The following is a 14,007-nucleotide window of genomic DNA, read 5'->3' as shown; positions in this document are numbered from 1 at the left end:
GGAAGTAGCATAATACACATATTACGCTTACAAGCATTGTACATACAATCTTGCACATGCACAAACACATGAAACCAATTCACATTCTTGCTTACATATCATACTTTTGTACACATATAGAAAAATCAAACCCCACACCCACAAATACACTGAATAGACATTCCCGTTTCTCGCGGCTCACTTCGAGCCGATAAAATCTCTGTACAGTAGTCTTAAGCTGACATTCTTGAAATAAAGACGTTAACCGAAATTTGTTCGTGTTTCAATTTAAAGTTTTCAGCGTTGATCTTTGTCGTTGTTATTGACGGATCATTTATTCGACTAATAAATTAATAACTACGTAAGTATATATATGTGGGAAACGCATATAAGCGTCGCTGCGCTGCAGGCTATGCCGGCAACGCTGCTCCTCGACTTAGGCTAAGAAACCATTATATGTAGATCGCCAAAATGATTGACGAATTAACTTCGAATGGAGCGGGACCTTCCCTGCTCCTACAAATCAATAAAGAGTAAATTCAAAACTAAAAACCAATCTTTCAACTGGGTGATACAACAATATATTCAAAACTTACAATTCAGACACTTTTGAGACATTGAACTGGCAGAACCATTTGTAAAACCATCAATAAAATATATATATCAATATATAACCATCAATAAAATATAAAGAAAGAACTTAAATAAAATCTAAGTCAGCCTGACGGCTGCACTCTCAAAAAGAACAAGACTTGTGTTATCCTTGGAGGAACTTTACAGGTCGTTTCAGACCATCCCCCCCTTCTAGACGCAGGAAGCGGAACCCTACCGATTTGGGAAAAGATCCGAATATATGGATTCTCATCAGGAATCAATTGAATTTAGCGATGACAACTCAAAGACTGAACAGCCGCGTCAAACGGCAGCTCCAAAACCTCCTCCAATATGTGTTCCTAATGTTAACAGTATCAGTAAGCTAGAAAGCACCCTCAACCAGGTAATCTCTGAAAAAAAATACGACATACGTACCTCCAGATCAGGAATCTCTCGAATCTACACAGCAGATGCAACGTCATTCAGAAGTGTGGTTCGTGACTTGACTGCCCTGAATTGCCAGTTTTGGCATCATCAACTGCGTGAGGAAAAACCATATAGGCTGGAGGTGAAGAACATAGAGCGCTGCTTCACAGACAAAGGCTTCGTTGTACTGAACATCTACTCCCAAAGGAAGCCCGGCTGGAATAAAATCTTGGCTGATGGAAATGACGACGAAGAAGCCATTATCGCACAAACTAGACAACGTCTGTTTTTTGTAAATCTTAAGCCGACTCCGAATGTGGCCGAGTCTCTAAAAGTAAGCCGTATTGGAAGGCACAGGGTTACAGTGGAGAAGGCTACTCTCAACAAGGACATAGCTCAATGTTACAATTGCCAAAATTTTGGGCACACCCGCAATCGCTGTCATTTAAGCCCAGTTTGCGGGAGTTGTGTGGGTGAGCATCCTACCGGTTCTAAATCATGTGAGACACACCTAAACAATCAACACGTATGTGCAAACTGCATAAAGAATCACCCTGCCAGTTTTAAAGGCTGCAAAGTCAGAATACAATTGAGTAAAAAATTAAAGCCAGGGCCTAGACCACCCAACTACACCATTAACAGAAATAATGAAATCCGCCATGTACAATACGCGTCGTCGTCAGCTGTCAGAAATGGAGTCTCCTATGCTGACATAACAAGAACTAAAACTGAAAACAACTACAGCGTTTCTGCTAAGAACACAATCACGCTAAATATCAACTAATGAAATAAAAATACAGCCACTAGAAACTACTCACTATCACAACATATTAAGACTATTCAAAATAAATCGACCAAATACTACACCTTCAGACCAAAAAACCAGAGCGGGTTTAAGGTAATTCTTCGTAACGTCCATCATGCTACAGACAAAGACGATATTATCAATGAACTAGATCAGAAAGGGCTTGAAGTTATAAATTTACACAACATCCAGCGCTACGACTCCAAACAACCATTGCCTCTATTCTCTATTGAACTCAAAATGAAAGACAATAATAAAGACCCTACTTGCGTAAAGTGCGCTGGAAAACACAGCTCATCATCCTGTACTATTAACACAAGATCGGACAGAACAAGCATTAAATCTGCACTATGCAGTGAAAACCGCACTGCAAACTATAAATGTTGTATGGTATACCCAATTACCCAATATACCCCAACTCTTCGAAAAAAATAAATACCTGTAACAGAAACAACACATTAAACGACACAACACAGTACAAAAAATAACGTAGTAAGCTTAAAGATGCCAGCTTTATCCTATGCCGAAGTCTTTAAGTAACTAGCCATCAAACCAACTCAACAACTCAACCTACTATTGTACCTGATATACAGCCTGCTTCACCTCAATTAAGCCAAATGAACATTTTCACGCTTTTATTATCTTAACTTGACAAATAAACACCTAACAAAAACATTCTAAAATGAAATTGACGTAATGCTCATTTTTGAAACACACTGAACTAAAAACATTCTAAAATGAAATTGACGTCATGCTCATTTCTGAAACACACTGAACTGAGAAAACCTATATTAACATACCTAACTATAATATTTTCTCTACTAATCACCTGGACGGTAAGGCCATTGTGGTACTGCAGTAATAATTAAAAAAAGCATCAATTGCCTTGAGCTTGAGGGATTCAAAAAGAACTACGTACAGGCTACTACTATATCGACCTCAGACAACGAGTTCAGCAAATATATCGGCAGTTTATTGCCCGCCTAAATTTAATAACACAAAAGATCAATACCTCGATTTCCTAAAATCACTGGGAATTCGGTACTTGGCAGGAGGTGACTATAATGCCAAACACATAACTTGGGGCTCCAGACTTACCACTGCAAAGGGACGTCAACTGTATGAAGCAATAAGTAACAATAATAGCCGTGCTGTAAGCACAGGAGAGCCGACTTACTAGCCAACTGACACAAATAAACTACCGGATTTAATTGACTTCTGCATTACAAGAATTATAACATGCTAGAACCTAACAATAAAATCATGCCTAGACCTCTCTTCCGACCATTCCCCAATATTTATTACAATACATGGTGGGATAGAAGAAAACGAAAACGACTCCCCTTTATTTAACCACAAAACAAATTGGAACATGTTTCGCGACATTTTGGAACAGAACATGGAAATAAATATCTCTCTAAAGACAAACAACGAACTGGAATCTACAGTGGCATATTTAAATGACAACATCATTTATAAATCTATAAAACTGATCACATTAAAGAAAACTCCCGCTTTTATTAGAGAAAAAAGCGTAAACTTAGGAGGATATGGCAAAGAACTAGGCATCCAGAAGAAACAAACTTAATAGAGCAACAGACGCGCTCAAGAGAACTCACAGGGAAGACAAGCCGGTTATCTGCTTCAATACTACCTTAGCAAACTTGGAACTTCCTTATCTACAAACTATTCCCTGTGGAAAGCGACCAAAAAATTGACGAACTCAACTATACACAAGCCACCTATAAAAAGAAACAACAACACATGGGCGAGATCAAACAAGCAGACACTCTTGCTAAACACTTTAAAACATCATTTAGTAATGACATGGACGGCCGCCACGCCAGTAGGTATCACAAGGGGATCAACGCGCCACCAACGGTGGTACGCGCCGTAATTGTGACAAACTACTGGAAGTGCAACTACACTCTCCACGCGAGGGCGGCTGGAAACAGACTCTTCCACACCTCCGGGCCAGACTAAGGTGTCATTCGACCCGTGCCGAAAGTCTGCCAGGCTGGGTGCCCGTGTAATAACTAGCCCAGTCGATAACGGAGAGTCCGGGCAAGTGGCGTCCGCCCGTTCTAGTTAGCCTTACCCGGGTACTGCGGATCTCTGCCCGGGCGGACCTTTTATTTCTCTGCAACTCGTGGGTACTATGAGCAATAGACCAAACAATTTTAAAATACCGCAGGCCTTGACTGCGGGAAATGTCGCAAGGCATTACGAGGACCATCTCCTTGACGGAGAGCGGCCTACTTCGGTGGTAACACCAAAAAATGCTCCTAAACGGAGTGCGCCAACGGCGCAAGCACGCCCAGTTGCGGGAGGGAAGTATCAGGCAGCTACACCGAGTCACTCGAATGTCGGCCAAGCCGACCAAGCGGGACGGGCTAAAAACCCATTACCGCAACTTGGTCAGCATGGGGATGACCGGGATGACCCTAACCGTAAGGGGCTGAGCGGGTCCAGAACGAAGTGGTATCTTCGTTACCTTCAGCAGGGCAAGTCACCCGCAGAAGCTTTGTCTCTGGCCAAAACACCGCAGCCGCTAGAGCAAAAGCCCAACTCTGCTTAGAAGCGGGCAAACACCACCCTGACGCCTCCGACGGAAACGCCTACGAGGCAGAAGGTGGAGAAGAGCAGGCCACTGACTGCTCCCTTCGATGGCCCAAGTACCTCAAGGGCTGCAAAGGCAACTGAGGTACGCAAGCCATCATATGAGACCGTAACTGGGGCCATTAAGGTTGCGGTCGTACCAGAGGGGTACCCCAAAGTCATCCTCAGCAGTGAGAACCTCTCACAGCTCGAGGACGCACTACTGGAGGAAATAGTCCTCTCCGGTTGGGATTCTCCAATCAAGTTTGGAGGAATCCACTTCAGGGTGGGCCACCTGATAGTGGACTGCCGCAACGCAACCACTGCTGAGTGGCTACAATCAGCAGTCCCCAGTCTCAGTAAGTGGAGCAGTGTCCCCCTGGAGGTAAGGATGGGCGACGACCTGCCATCGTCACACAACATCAGCATCTTCTGCCCCAACAAAGTGGATCATGGAATTGATCAAGAAACAAAATGACTTGGACACTGAGAACTGGCGTCTCATATCAAGGAAGAATGAGGGTGGTGGCTCTCACCTCAGCCTTGGCATTGATGACAACTCATGCGCCAAAATTATTTCTAGTGACCACAAGCTGAGCATCAGGTTTGGAGACATCTCAGTTTGTGTTCTAAAGAAGGATAAAACGATAAAATCCGGCCCAAGACAGGTCGAGACTCCTCGAAATCCACCATTCTCCGCGGAGAAGGAGAAGCCCAATAAGCTCTCCGAATCCAGCGAGGATCTGGCGGATGATGAGGATCTTGATGCGACCATCATCGAGATGGGGGATCAGACCCCGTTATCCTCTCAGGAGCTAGGCATAGAACTAGACCTGCTGAGTAAGGAAGAAGCGATACCGGTGGATGGTGATCTGGGTATCTCCAGATCAGCAACGCCGACGATGGAGCCGATCATCTATTGGTCGGAAGTACAGGGATAGCTCAGGTGAACATCCATCGCGCCAAGGCGGCCTCGGCTGTGCTAGCAAGGATGTTCACCAAACAACATCTTGGGTTAGCCCTGGTTGGGTTAGCCCAATGTTCCGACAATTGTTACCAGGGTAAGATCTGAGGTTCTGGACATTACCCTTTCCAGCAGATCAGTGGCTTCGCATATAAGCGACTGGCACGTATCTCCTGAGGAGTCAATGTCAGATCACAGAATTATCCGTTTTAACATAGGGCTAAATCTAGAATGTAGCGAGCGTACGGCGAGGAATACGAACTGGGAAGGGTTCAATGCCTCCTTACTGCGGAATCCAGCTTCTGGGGTAACCGGGAAACTCCGTACCACTCTAGAACTAGAGGCCGCCGTAAAAGATATTAACCCGTGTCTTACTAACGCGTTTAGAGAAAACTGCTCCCTTGGTCGAGCCAAGAAGGAAAAATATGCTCTATGGTGGAACGACCAATTGGAGAAGTTACGGTAAGCGACCAGGCGTCTCTTTAACAAAGCAAAACGAGAAGGGAACTGGGATGCCTACCGGAATAAACTGACCACGTATAACCATGAGATCAGGAAAGCCAAACGAAGGAATTATAATACCTTCTGTGAGGAAATAGTAAACACATGTGAAGGCGCAAGACTTCACAGGGCAATCTATAAAAGGAGTGCCAGAATCAAATCAGGCACTACGTACGGAGGATAAATCCTATACTATAGGAAGTAAGGAGAAACTTGAGCTACTACTGGCAACTAACTTTCCGGGAAGCACGCTTCAAACGGATGGGAATACCCCGGTAACGGCACAAAGTAGACCGTGTGCTACTGATTGGGCCAAAGCAAAATCAATAGTAACAACGGAGAGATTAAGATGGGCAATTGGTACATTCCAGCCCTACAAATCTCCTGGTCCAGATGGAATTCAGCCAATCCTGCTACAACGAGTGCTAAATCAGCTCGCTGTGCCGATCAGGAAAATACTGATCAGCAGCCTAGCTTTAGGACACATACCTACTGCCTGGAGTATAGCAAATGTGGTCTTCATTCCAAAAGCTGGAAAGATAGACATCAGTGATCCGAAGTCGCTCAGACCCATCAGCTTGACACCGTTTTTGCTAAAAACGTTGGAAAAGCTAGTGGACGTCAGCATTAGAAGCACTCTGCTTGTAGAGCATCCGCTCCAACGGACGCAGCATGCTTACAGGGCGGGCAGATCAACTGATACTGCCCTATATCACCTGAAAAGCCTTATTGAGGATTCACTTACTCATAAGGAAGTGGCGCTATGTGCCTTCTTAGACATACAGGGTGCATTTGAAAATACCTCTCATGAGGCGGTTAACGTATCCCTGGCAAGAAGAGGACTAGATGCAACAACCAGTAGATGGATCAAATCACTACTGGCATCTAGGTGAGTCAAATCCACTATAGGAGGACAGTCGTCCACAGTATCTACCACAAGGGGATGCCCCAAGGGGGTGTCCTCTCGCCTCTCTTGTGGAGCTTGCTGGTAGACGAGCTGCTGGACAGACTGACCCGCAGAGGTATACTTTGCCAGGGCTCTGCTGACGATATTGTCATTATAGCCAAAGGTAAATATGAGGAAACACTCTGCGATATCATTCAACTGGGCCTCAACATGACCAGCGAATGATGCAAGGAAGTAGGCCTTCAAAACTCATGTCGATAACACAATTGATAAGTGCACCAGAGCACTCTTCACGTGTAGAAAAATTGCTGGAAGTCGTGGGGAACCTCACCACGCATAATAAGATGGCTGTACCTCATGGTAGTCAGACCCATACTAACCTATGGAGTAATAGCCTGGGGTGATAGAGCACGCCTTAGCACCACTAAGGTGAAACTACATAAGCTCCAAAGAATGGCCTGCATATGCATGACAGGAGCAATGCGCACCTGTCCCACTGCAGCCCTAGAAGTACTAATGGAGGTAACGCCGCTTCATATCGTCATTGAAATGAAACAGAAAGCCACCCTAATAAGAATTGAGGGAGCAGGAAATGACTGCAACCTTACAAGAAAGGATGCTGAAAGCCTTAAAAGGGATATCCCTTTGCTGATGCAACCAAGGGATGAGATGACAGCTGAGCACAGGTTCGCTCAGAACTTCAGCACTCATATCATTAATAAAAACAGTTGGACAACCCTGGGGAAAGTACACCCTATGAAACCACAAACAATAAAGTGGTATACAGACGGATCCCTCACCAACGAGGGAAGTGGGCTGGGGGTTGTAGGCCCCAGGTTAAAATACCACGAATCAATGGGCAGATACACCAGCATTTTTCAAGCTGAAGTCTGTGCTATTGGACGCTGTGCGGAGTTTAATCTGCAAAGGAACTATCGTTTCAAGGACATTGCTCTACTGTCTGATAGTCAAGCAGCCATAAAGGCGCTCAGCAAAGCTAAGATAACATCTAAGCTAGTAAATGAAGTGAGGACAGCCCTAGACAAACTGGGAGCTGTTAACAAACTCACAATAAGGTGGGTCCCGGGACAAAACAACATCCCGGGATATGAGCTAGCGGACAACCTACCCAGGAAAGGGGCAGAGAACCCTCTAATTGGGCCCGAACCATTCTGTGGTGTTGGTCACCACAGAGTACTGGGCTTACTTAAGTCAATAGAGGAAGAAAAACGTCTGTCCTTCTGGGAACACCTACCAGGACTTAGGCAGTCTAAAATTCTCCTTCGTGAATATAACCACAAAAGATTAAAGACCTTAATGACACACGGGAAAAACACCGTGCGCATTTTAACTGGCCTTCTTACGGGGCACTGCCGACTTCGCAGTCATTTGCATAAGATTGGCATTGCAGACAGTGAACTCTGTCGCTTCTGTTGCATGGAGGAGGAGAGCTCTGCACATATTATATGTGACTGTACGGCATGGACAACGACAATGCTGAGCTTCCAAGACAAATCACCAACTTAAATTGTGCAATTAAAACTATAACAAAGGCAGAAATTAAATCTCACATAAAACAAATTAAAAACCAGAAAGCCCCCGGATATTATAAAATCGGAGGAAAAATTCTTAAAGAACTACCGGACGCTATAATCACCTGTATTAGAAACTTGTTTAATGGAGTCCTTCGATTGCAGTACTTTCCCAAAACTTGGAAGGTAGGCTAAATTAAAGCAATTCCAAAACCAAACAAAAACGCCAATACTTTAAGCTCGTACAGACCAATCAGTTTATTACCTGTCCTCTCAAAAGTATTTGAAAAAGATATTATGCCAGTGTCAGAGGGTGTTTCCCAAGGTAGTGTGCTTGGGCCCATATTATACGTGATGTATACCTCCGATACTCCAGCGCCAACTACCCCTGGATCAATGATTGCGACGTACGCAGACGATACTGTGTTAATGTCGTCAATCGAGTGCGAAAAAACAGCTGCAAGTACACTACAACAAATCATGACACAAACAGTATCCTAGGTTGAGAGATGGGGTACCGAGATAAATAAAAACAAAACTGAACAAGTAATATACACAAAACGACAACCCAAAAACGTCGCAATTAAAATCAATGACAATCAAATATTATTACACCCATATGCCATATGCCATATATATGCCATATGCCACCAGGGGAAAAAAAGTCGGGCGCGCGCGAAGTGCATCGAGGTGGCGCTCCTGGAAAATCTCTAAATTTTCCGGGTCGCGCCGGGCCGACAGATACAGGATCGGCTGTCCCTAACGCACAATGTTTAGGCGGTGCTCACCAGCAGTAGGGTCCAGGGATCGCCCGCCGACGACGATCTTCAGGGGCATGGGGCAGGACAGGGTGAGAGTAGCAAAGAACTTTCTCTTCGCTATTTTATTTTCGTCCCGTGTGTTGTGCTGTCGCCACTTGCCAGTCACGCCAGCTGATCACGCAGTCAGCTGGGATAGCAGTGCTGGCAAACGGCAAAAGCTCCCAGGTCTGGCAGCGCTGGTCGGCTGCACGAGTCCCCTGGCATAGGTGGCGCTTTCTTCCCAGTGTACTCACTGACAAAAGCTAGCAGCTACGGAAATCACCCGGAGACAGATCCACAAATCGATCATGAGAGGCAGAAGAAGAGTGTAAAAAGTCAAGGAGCAGACCAATGGCCAACCCCCCCGCGTAGGCGGCACACTATAAACTCGGGGCTCTGGCGACCGAACTGGAGCGGTATATCTCCCACCGTCGCAACGTTTTTTTTCCTTCTGCTCACTTCACCACACCACATAGGTATAAAGCCGCAAATCTGGCAGGAGGTATAAAATGCAACAATTAACTAGAATGACTTTTTTCCTTCTGCTCACTTCACCACACCACATAGGTATAAAGCCGCAAATCTGGCAGGAGGTATAAAATGCAACAATTAACTGGAATGGCTGGAAACAACTTGATTACTCCAGGTGGCAGCCACACATGTGGAAATCCACCCTCGGCTAATCCCGAGGCTTGGGCACGGATTCTGGAGGCCCTACCCAACATTCCCCCATCCCTGCCCCGACGGCGGCACACTTGGCCGTCGGACTAAGCAATGCAACAAGTGCACCCAGTAAAGAAGAAGAAAGCTTGGTGTTCGGGAAAAGGTCAAAGGTACTAAGGACCCCACCCCAAAACCCGAGCGATGGCACCCACAAGAGACTATTGTAATCATTCTGCTAGGAAGCCCATACCAGAGCTCAACTAGCAAAGCGGGTTAATACCCCCCAGCTAGAAATCGAGATGGGAGCAATCCTGGACGCCCTTCTGACGAAGGTCAACCATTAAGGGGTGAGGAGCATTAACCTGGCAATGAAGAACTCATTCGCCAGATTGAAGGAGCTCCAATTAAAGCTGCGCACTAGGCTGACGGAGGCGGAGAAATCGCAGGTCGGACGCTCGGCAAGAGCTGATGCTAGTCAACAGACCACCCCTAAGCTCCCATCCAGCCACAAAGAACCGTGCAACGGTAAGGTTAGCCCCAAACCAAAGGATCGCCCGGCGCTGTCCGCGAAGAGAGCCCAGCGACCCGACCACCAGAAGGCTGCGGGACCCAAGCGCCTACCTAGGGCTCCGCCCCAAGCCACTGCAGCGGGAAGCAAGCCGCACCAAGATGGCAGCAACCGCCCGGACCGCGCAGGAAGAGACCGCCGAGGGAGAGGCCAGACGCGCTGGTTATCACCCCTTCAGCTGGCTTACCGTACAGCGAAGTGCTGTCGCTGGTCACAAGAGGGATGGACGCCAGGCTCTGGGCCATCGGGGAGAACGTAGCAAGGGTTAAGAGGACGGCCAAAGGCGAACTGCTCCTCGAGCTACGTGCCTCTGCCCAAGACTTGACGCAGAAGCTCAAGATAGACATGGGAGCTGTGCTAGGAGACCGCGCCAGCCTTCGCGCGGTAACTCAATCAAAGGTATTCTTGATTCGCGACCTCGACGAGCTCACTACGGAAGACGAGTTGAAGAGGGCCCTGGAGGCCAAGGCAGAGATCCCTGCAGCAGTGATGGCTATCAAGAGCCTACGGCAAACGCAGTACGGAGGGAAGACTGCGGTAATAGCAGTCCCAGCCAATCTGGCGGACCAGCTGATCAAGCGTGGCAAGCTGAGGGTAGGATGGTCCCAATGCCTGCTCAAGGAGCTGGAGCCACGCCAAAGATGCTTCAGATTTCTGGAAGAAGGCCACATAGCGGCCCACTGCAGAAGCACCGTTGACAGAAGCCAGTGCTGCTTCAGATGTGGGACCGCGGGACACAAGGCCGCTTAGTGCCCTAACGAAGCTAAGTGCTTCTTGTGCGCAAGCAGAGGAAGCGCCCAATGCACACTGGTTTTTTATGTGTTTTTTTTTGGCAGAAAGTCAAAAAATTTTTTTAACGGAATAAAAAAATTTATAGTTTCTTTATATTTAGGATAGTCTAATTAGATAAAAAAAAGTCGATTTTTACTTTTTTATGCAACACTTGCTTATTGTCCACCTCTCAAAGACAGGTGATTGTCGATAGCATGCGTAAGACAAAATTGGCGGCAAATAATTTTGCAACATTTGTGGTTAATATTTCCTCAGAGAATTAAAAAGTTTAAGGTGGTGTCATGGAAAACAGTAGGCCAGGTATGTAGATTTGTAGTTCAGTAAAATTTTTGTGTATGTTATATGTTTTTGTGTAGTTGTATCGTGTTTTGTTTATGTACCTTTTTTACAGTCAACTTAACAAATGTAGCTGTGTTTCGTGGAATATAACTTTTGTATGGCAAACCACTTCAAAAGAATTTTAACGGCAAGTTATTAACTAACATGTGTATAATATTATACAACTAGTTTCATATGCACCTTTTTGTTCCTTTTTGAAAAAATTACGTTTTTGTAGATGAATACTTGTTTGGGCATGCAGAGCTGCTAGACATTTGGAGCAACAATAGTCGCTCTGAGGACGCAGTTAGACAGCATATATTTAAAAAAATTGGTCAGAATAATTTAAATGAATGTTGTATTTCATTGATAAATAAAAAAGTTAAGTCCTTTGATTACATAAGGAAATATTTGCCAGGTTGCAATAGATCGTTGGAGGTTGAAGAAAAAACACTTCAAATGGCTGGCATCTAGTATTAGTATAATCGCTGATTGGAAAACTCCAAACAAAGTTGGTCGTCCAAAACTAGTTTATGAAAAGGCTAGTGCCATTAAAATTAGTAGACAATGAAAAAAAAATAATTTGGATCAACAGATCGCCACAATCTATACGGGTTTGTTGTCCTTTAAAAATTGAATTTATTAAGAAAACTCGAGAGCTTATATTAGCAGAAAAAGAAAACTTGGATACCCAGATTTGTAATCTGCACATATATTTGCATAAAATAAACAACATTAAAATATTTGCAAAATATGTCGGTCAAATGACACTAATAGACGGTAAAGTCTTAAACATATTAACAGGATGTAACTCTTGCCAATGTTGCCCGATTTGCGGAGCAAAGTCAACGCATTTAATGAATGTGAATGATTTTAATTCAGATATTCTTGATGCTAAATATGATGCTAATATAATATAATTAAATATAGATACATTTTTTTTTTTTTGGTAAGGTAAATATTTTTATGGCATATCGGCCAGATCGTTTATATGGCAGATATATGAAAGCTGACCAAATCACTTGAAACTTTGTGAATCATCTTGGGGGAAGAAAAGAGTAACACAAACCAAATTTGGTGAAGATAGGTCATCATTTCCAATTTCTGCCAAAAAAAACGTATAAAAAACCACAGTGCAATGGCGGGCAAAGGAGCACCAAAGGCATTGCAATGATGCGTCTGATTCAGCTAAACCTGACGCAGAGTAGAGCTTGCGCTACTCAGCGAGCCCTACCGGACGGCGGCTAGAATTAAACAATTAAATTATTAATGTATTAGCGTATCCTTACTTATTGTTAATTTAAAAAAAAAAACAGATTGTAATTTAAAGAAAAATAATAAAAAAAAAAGCCACTTTTCAGCGGTGGAAAGTTATGGCCCTTATCAGCATATAAATTGTGTCAAACGCTTCGAACGTCTAAATTTGGTGTTTCACGGATAAACACAGACAATTCTGATGCTTTTCGTGCTGTTGTTAGGCATTTATTAATGGTAAATTGTCAGATTTGGCATGATCAACATAATAAAGACAAGCCATACCGAATGGTGCTTCGGGGAATGCACGCAAACGTGCCAAAGGTTCAAATTGTAACTTCTATTTTTGACCTTGGTTTTGGTAAAACGAATAGATCTCTGAAGAAGACGACAAAGCGACAATCGACTACAAGACCATTTTTTCGTAAACCTAAAATATGGACCGAATGTTGACAAAGTACTGAAAATAGCTCAACTAGGCAGACATCAAGTCACTACAGAGCGTGTGCGCCGCAAAAAGGTGTTGCAATGTGTGAGATGCCACATTTTTGGGCACTCCAAGAACGATTGTCTTCAGAATTCAATCAGTGGTAAATGTGCACTATTAATAATTTATTGTGCATCAATTGTGGTGGTGATCATGCCTTAATAGCAAAGTCTGCCCAGGGAGGAACGAAAAATGAAGAAAACTATAAGCAGGACTATGCAGGCTAAGCCAAAAAATACAAATTACTATTCAGGCGGATTCATTCCCGATGTTACAGTAAAATGCAATATGTCATACACCGACATTGCTCGTGCAAATGGGGCGCAACTTGGATCAAATTTGGACAAGCAATCTAAGAGAGGATCAAAATCAAGACCTTGGCTTTGGGAATAGATTCCTGGCACTGGAAATCGCCATTCTGGAAAAACGCTGGAATAGACAAAATGTTTAAATTACTTGAGGAGACTGTAGAGTCTAACAAATCATTTCGAGAAGTGGTCCAGCTTCTTTTCTCTCGGATTCCAATATGACTGATACCATCATAAAAATTTGATTGTGGAACGCACGGGGACTAGCGAGAAACTATGATGAGCTTCGAGTATTCCTACATAATATAGATATCATGTTTGTCGCCGAGTCACACAAGCGTGAATGACAGTGCATCTATTTACCAGACTACACCTCTTACCACATCTACCATCCCAGTGGAATTAGCAGAGGAGGTGCCACAATCGTTGTGTGTTCGTCCTTGTGCCACTACCCCCAAACACCCATCTCAATGAATGACCAACAAATAGAGATAGTTAAGCTGCAAAAATC

At 44.3% G+C, this 14,007-nt stretch overlaps 1 protein-coding gene across 4 annotated transcripts in view; it reads right to left on the bottom strand.

Moving 5' to 3' along the window:
* The window catches only part of LOC6620523 (poly [ADP-ribose] polymerase), a 74,785-nt gene that overhangs the window by 53,973 nt on the left and 6,805 nt on the right, over nt 1-14,007 (bottom strand). The window contains exon 4 of one of the 4 annotated variants that reach the window (XM_032723392.1): nt 12,649-12,691. The exons of the other annotated variants lie outside the window; for them this stretch is intronic. Within the exon in view, the coding sequence (XP_032579283.1) occupies nt 12,664-12,691 (28 nt within the window). The 3' untranslated portion in view covers nt 12,649-12,663. Of the gene's footprint in view, nt 1-12,648; nt 12,692-14,007 lie in introns of those variants that run through there. 4 annotated transcript variants of the gene reach the window in all.

Source organism: Drosophila sechellia, chromosome 3R (assembly GCF_004382195.2).
Source record: "Drosophila sechellia strain sech25 chromosome 3R, ASM438219v1, whole genome shotgun sequence".
Lineage (NCBI taxonomy): Eukaryota > Metazoa > Arthropoda > Insecta > Diptera > Drosophilidae > Drosophila > Drosophila sechellia.
This window is presented reverse-complemented; position numbering and strand designations above follow the sequence as displayed.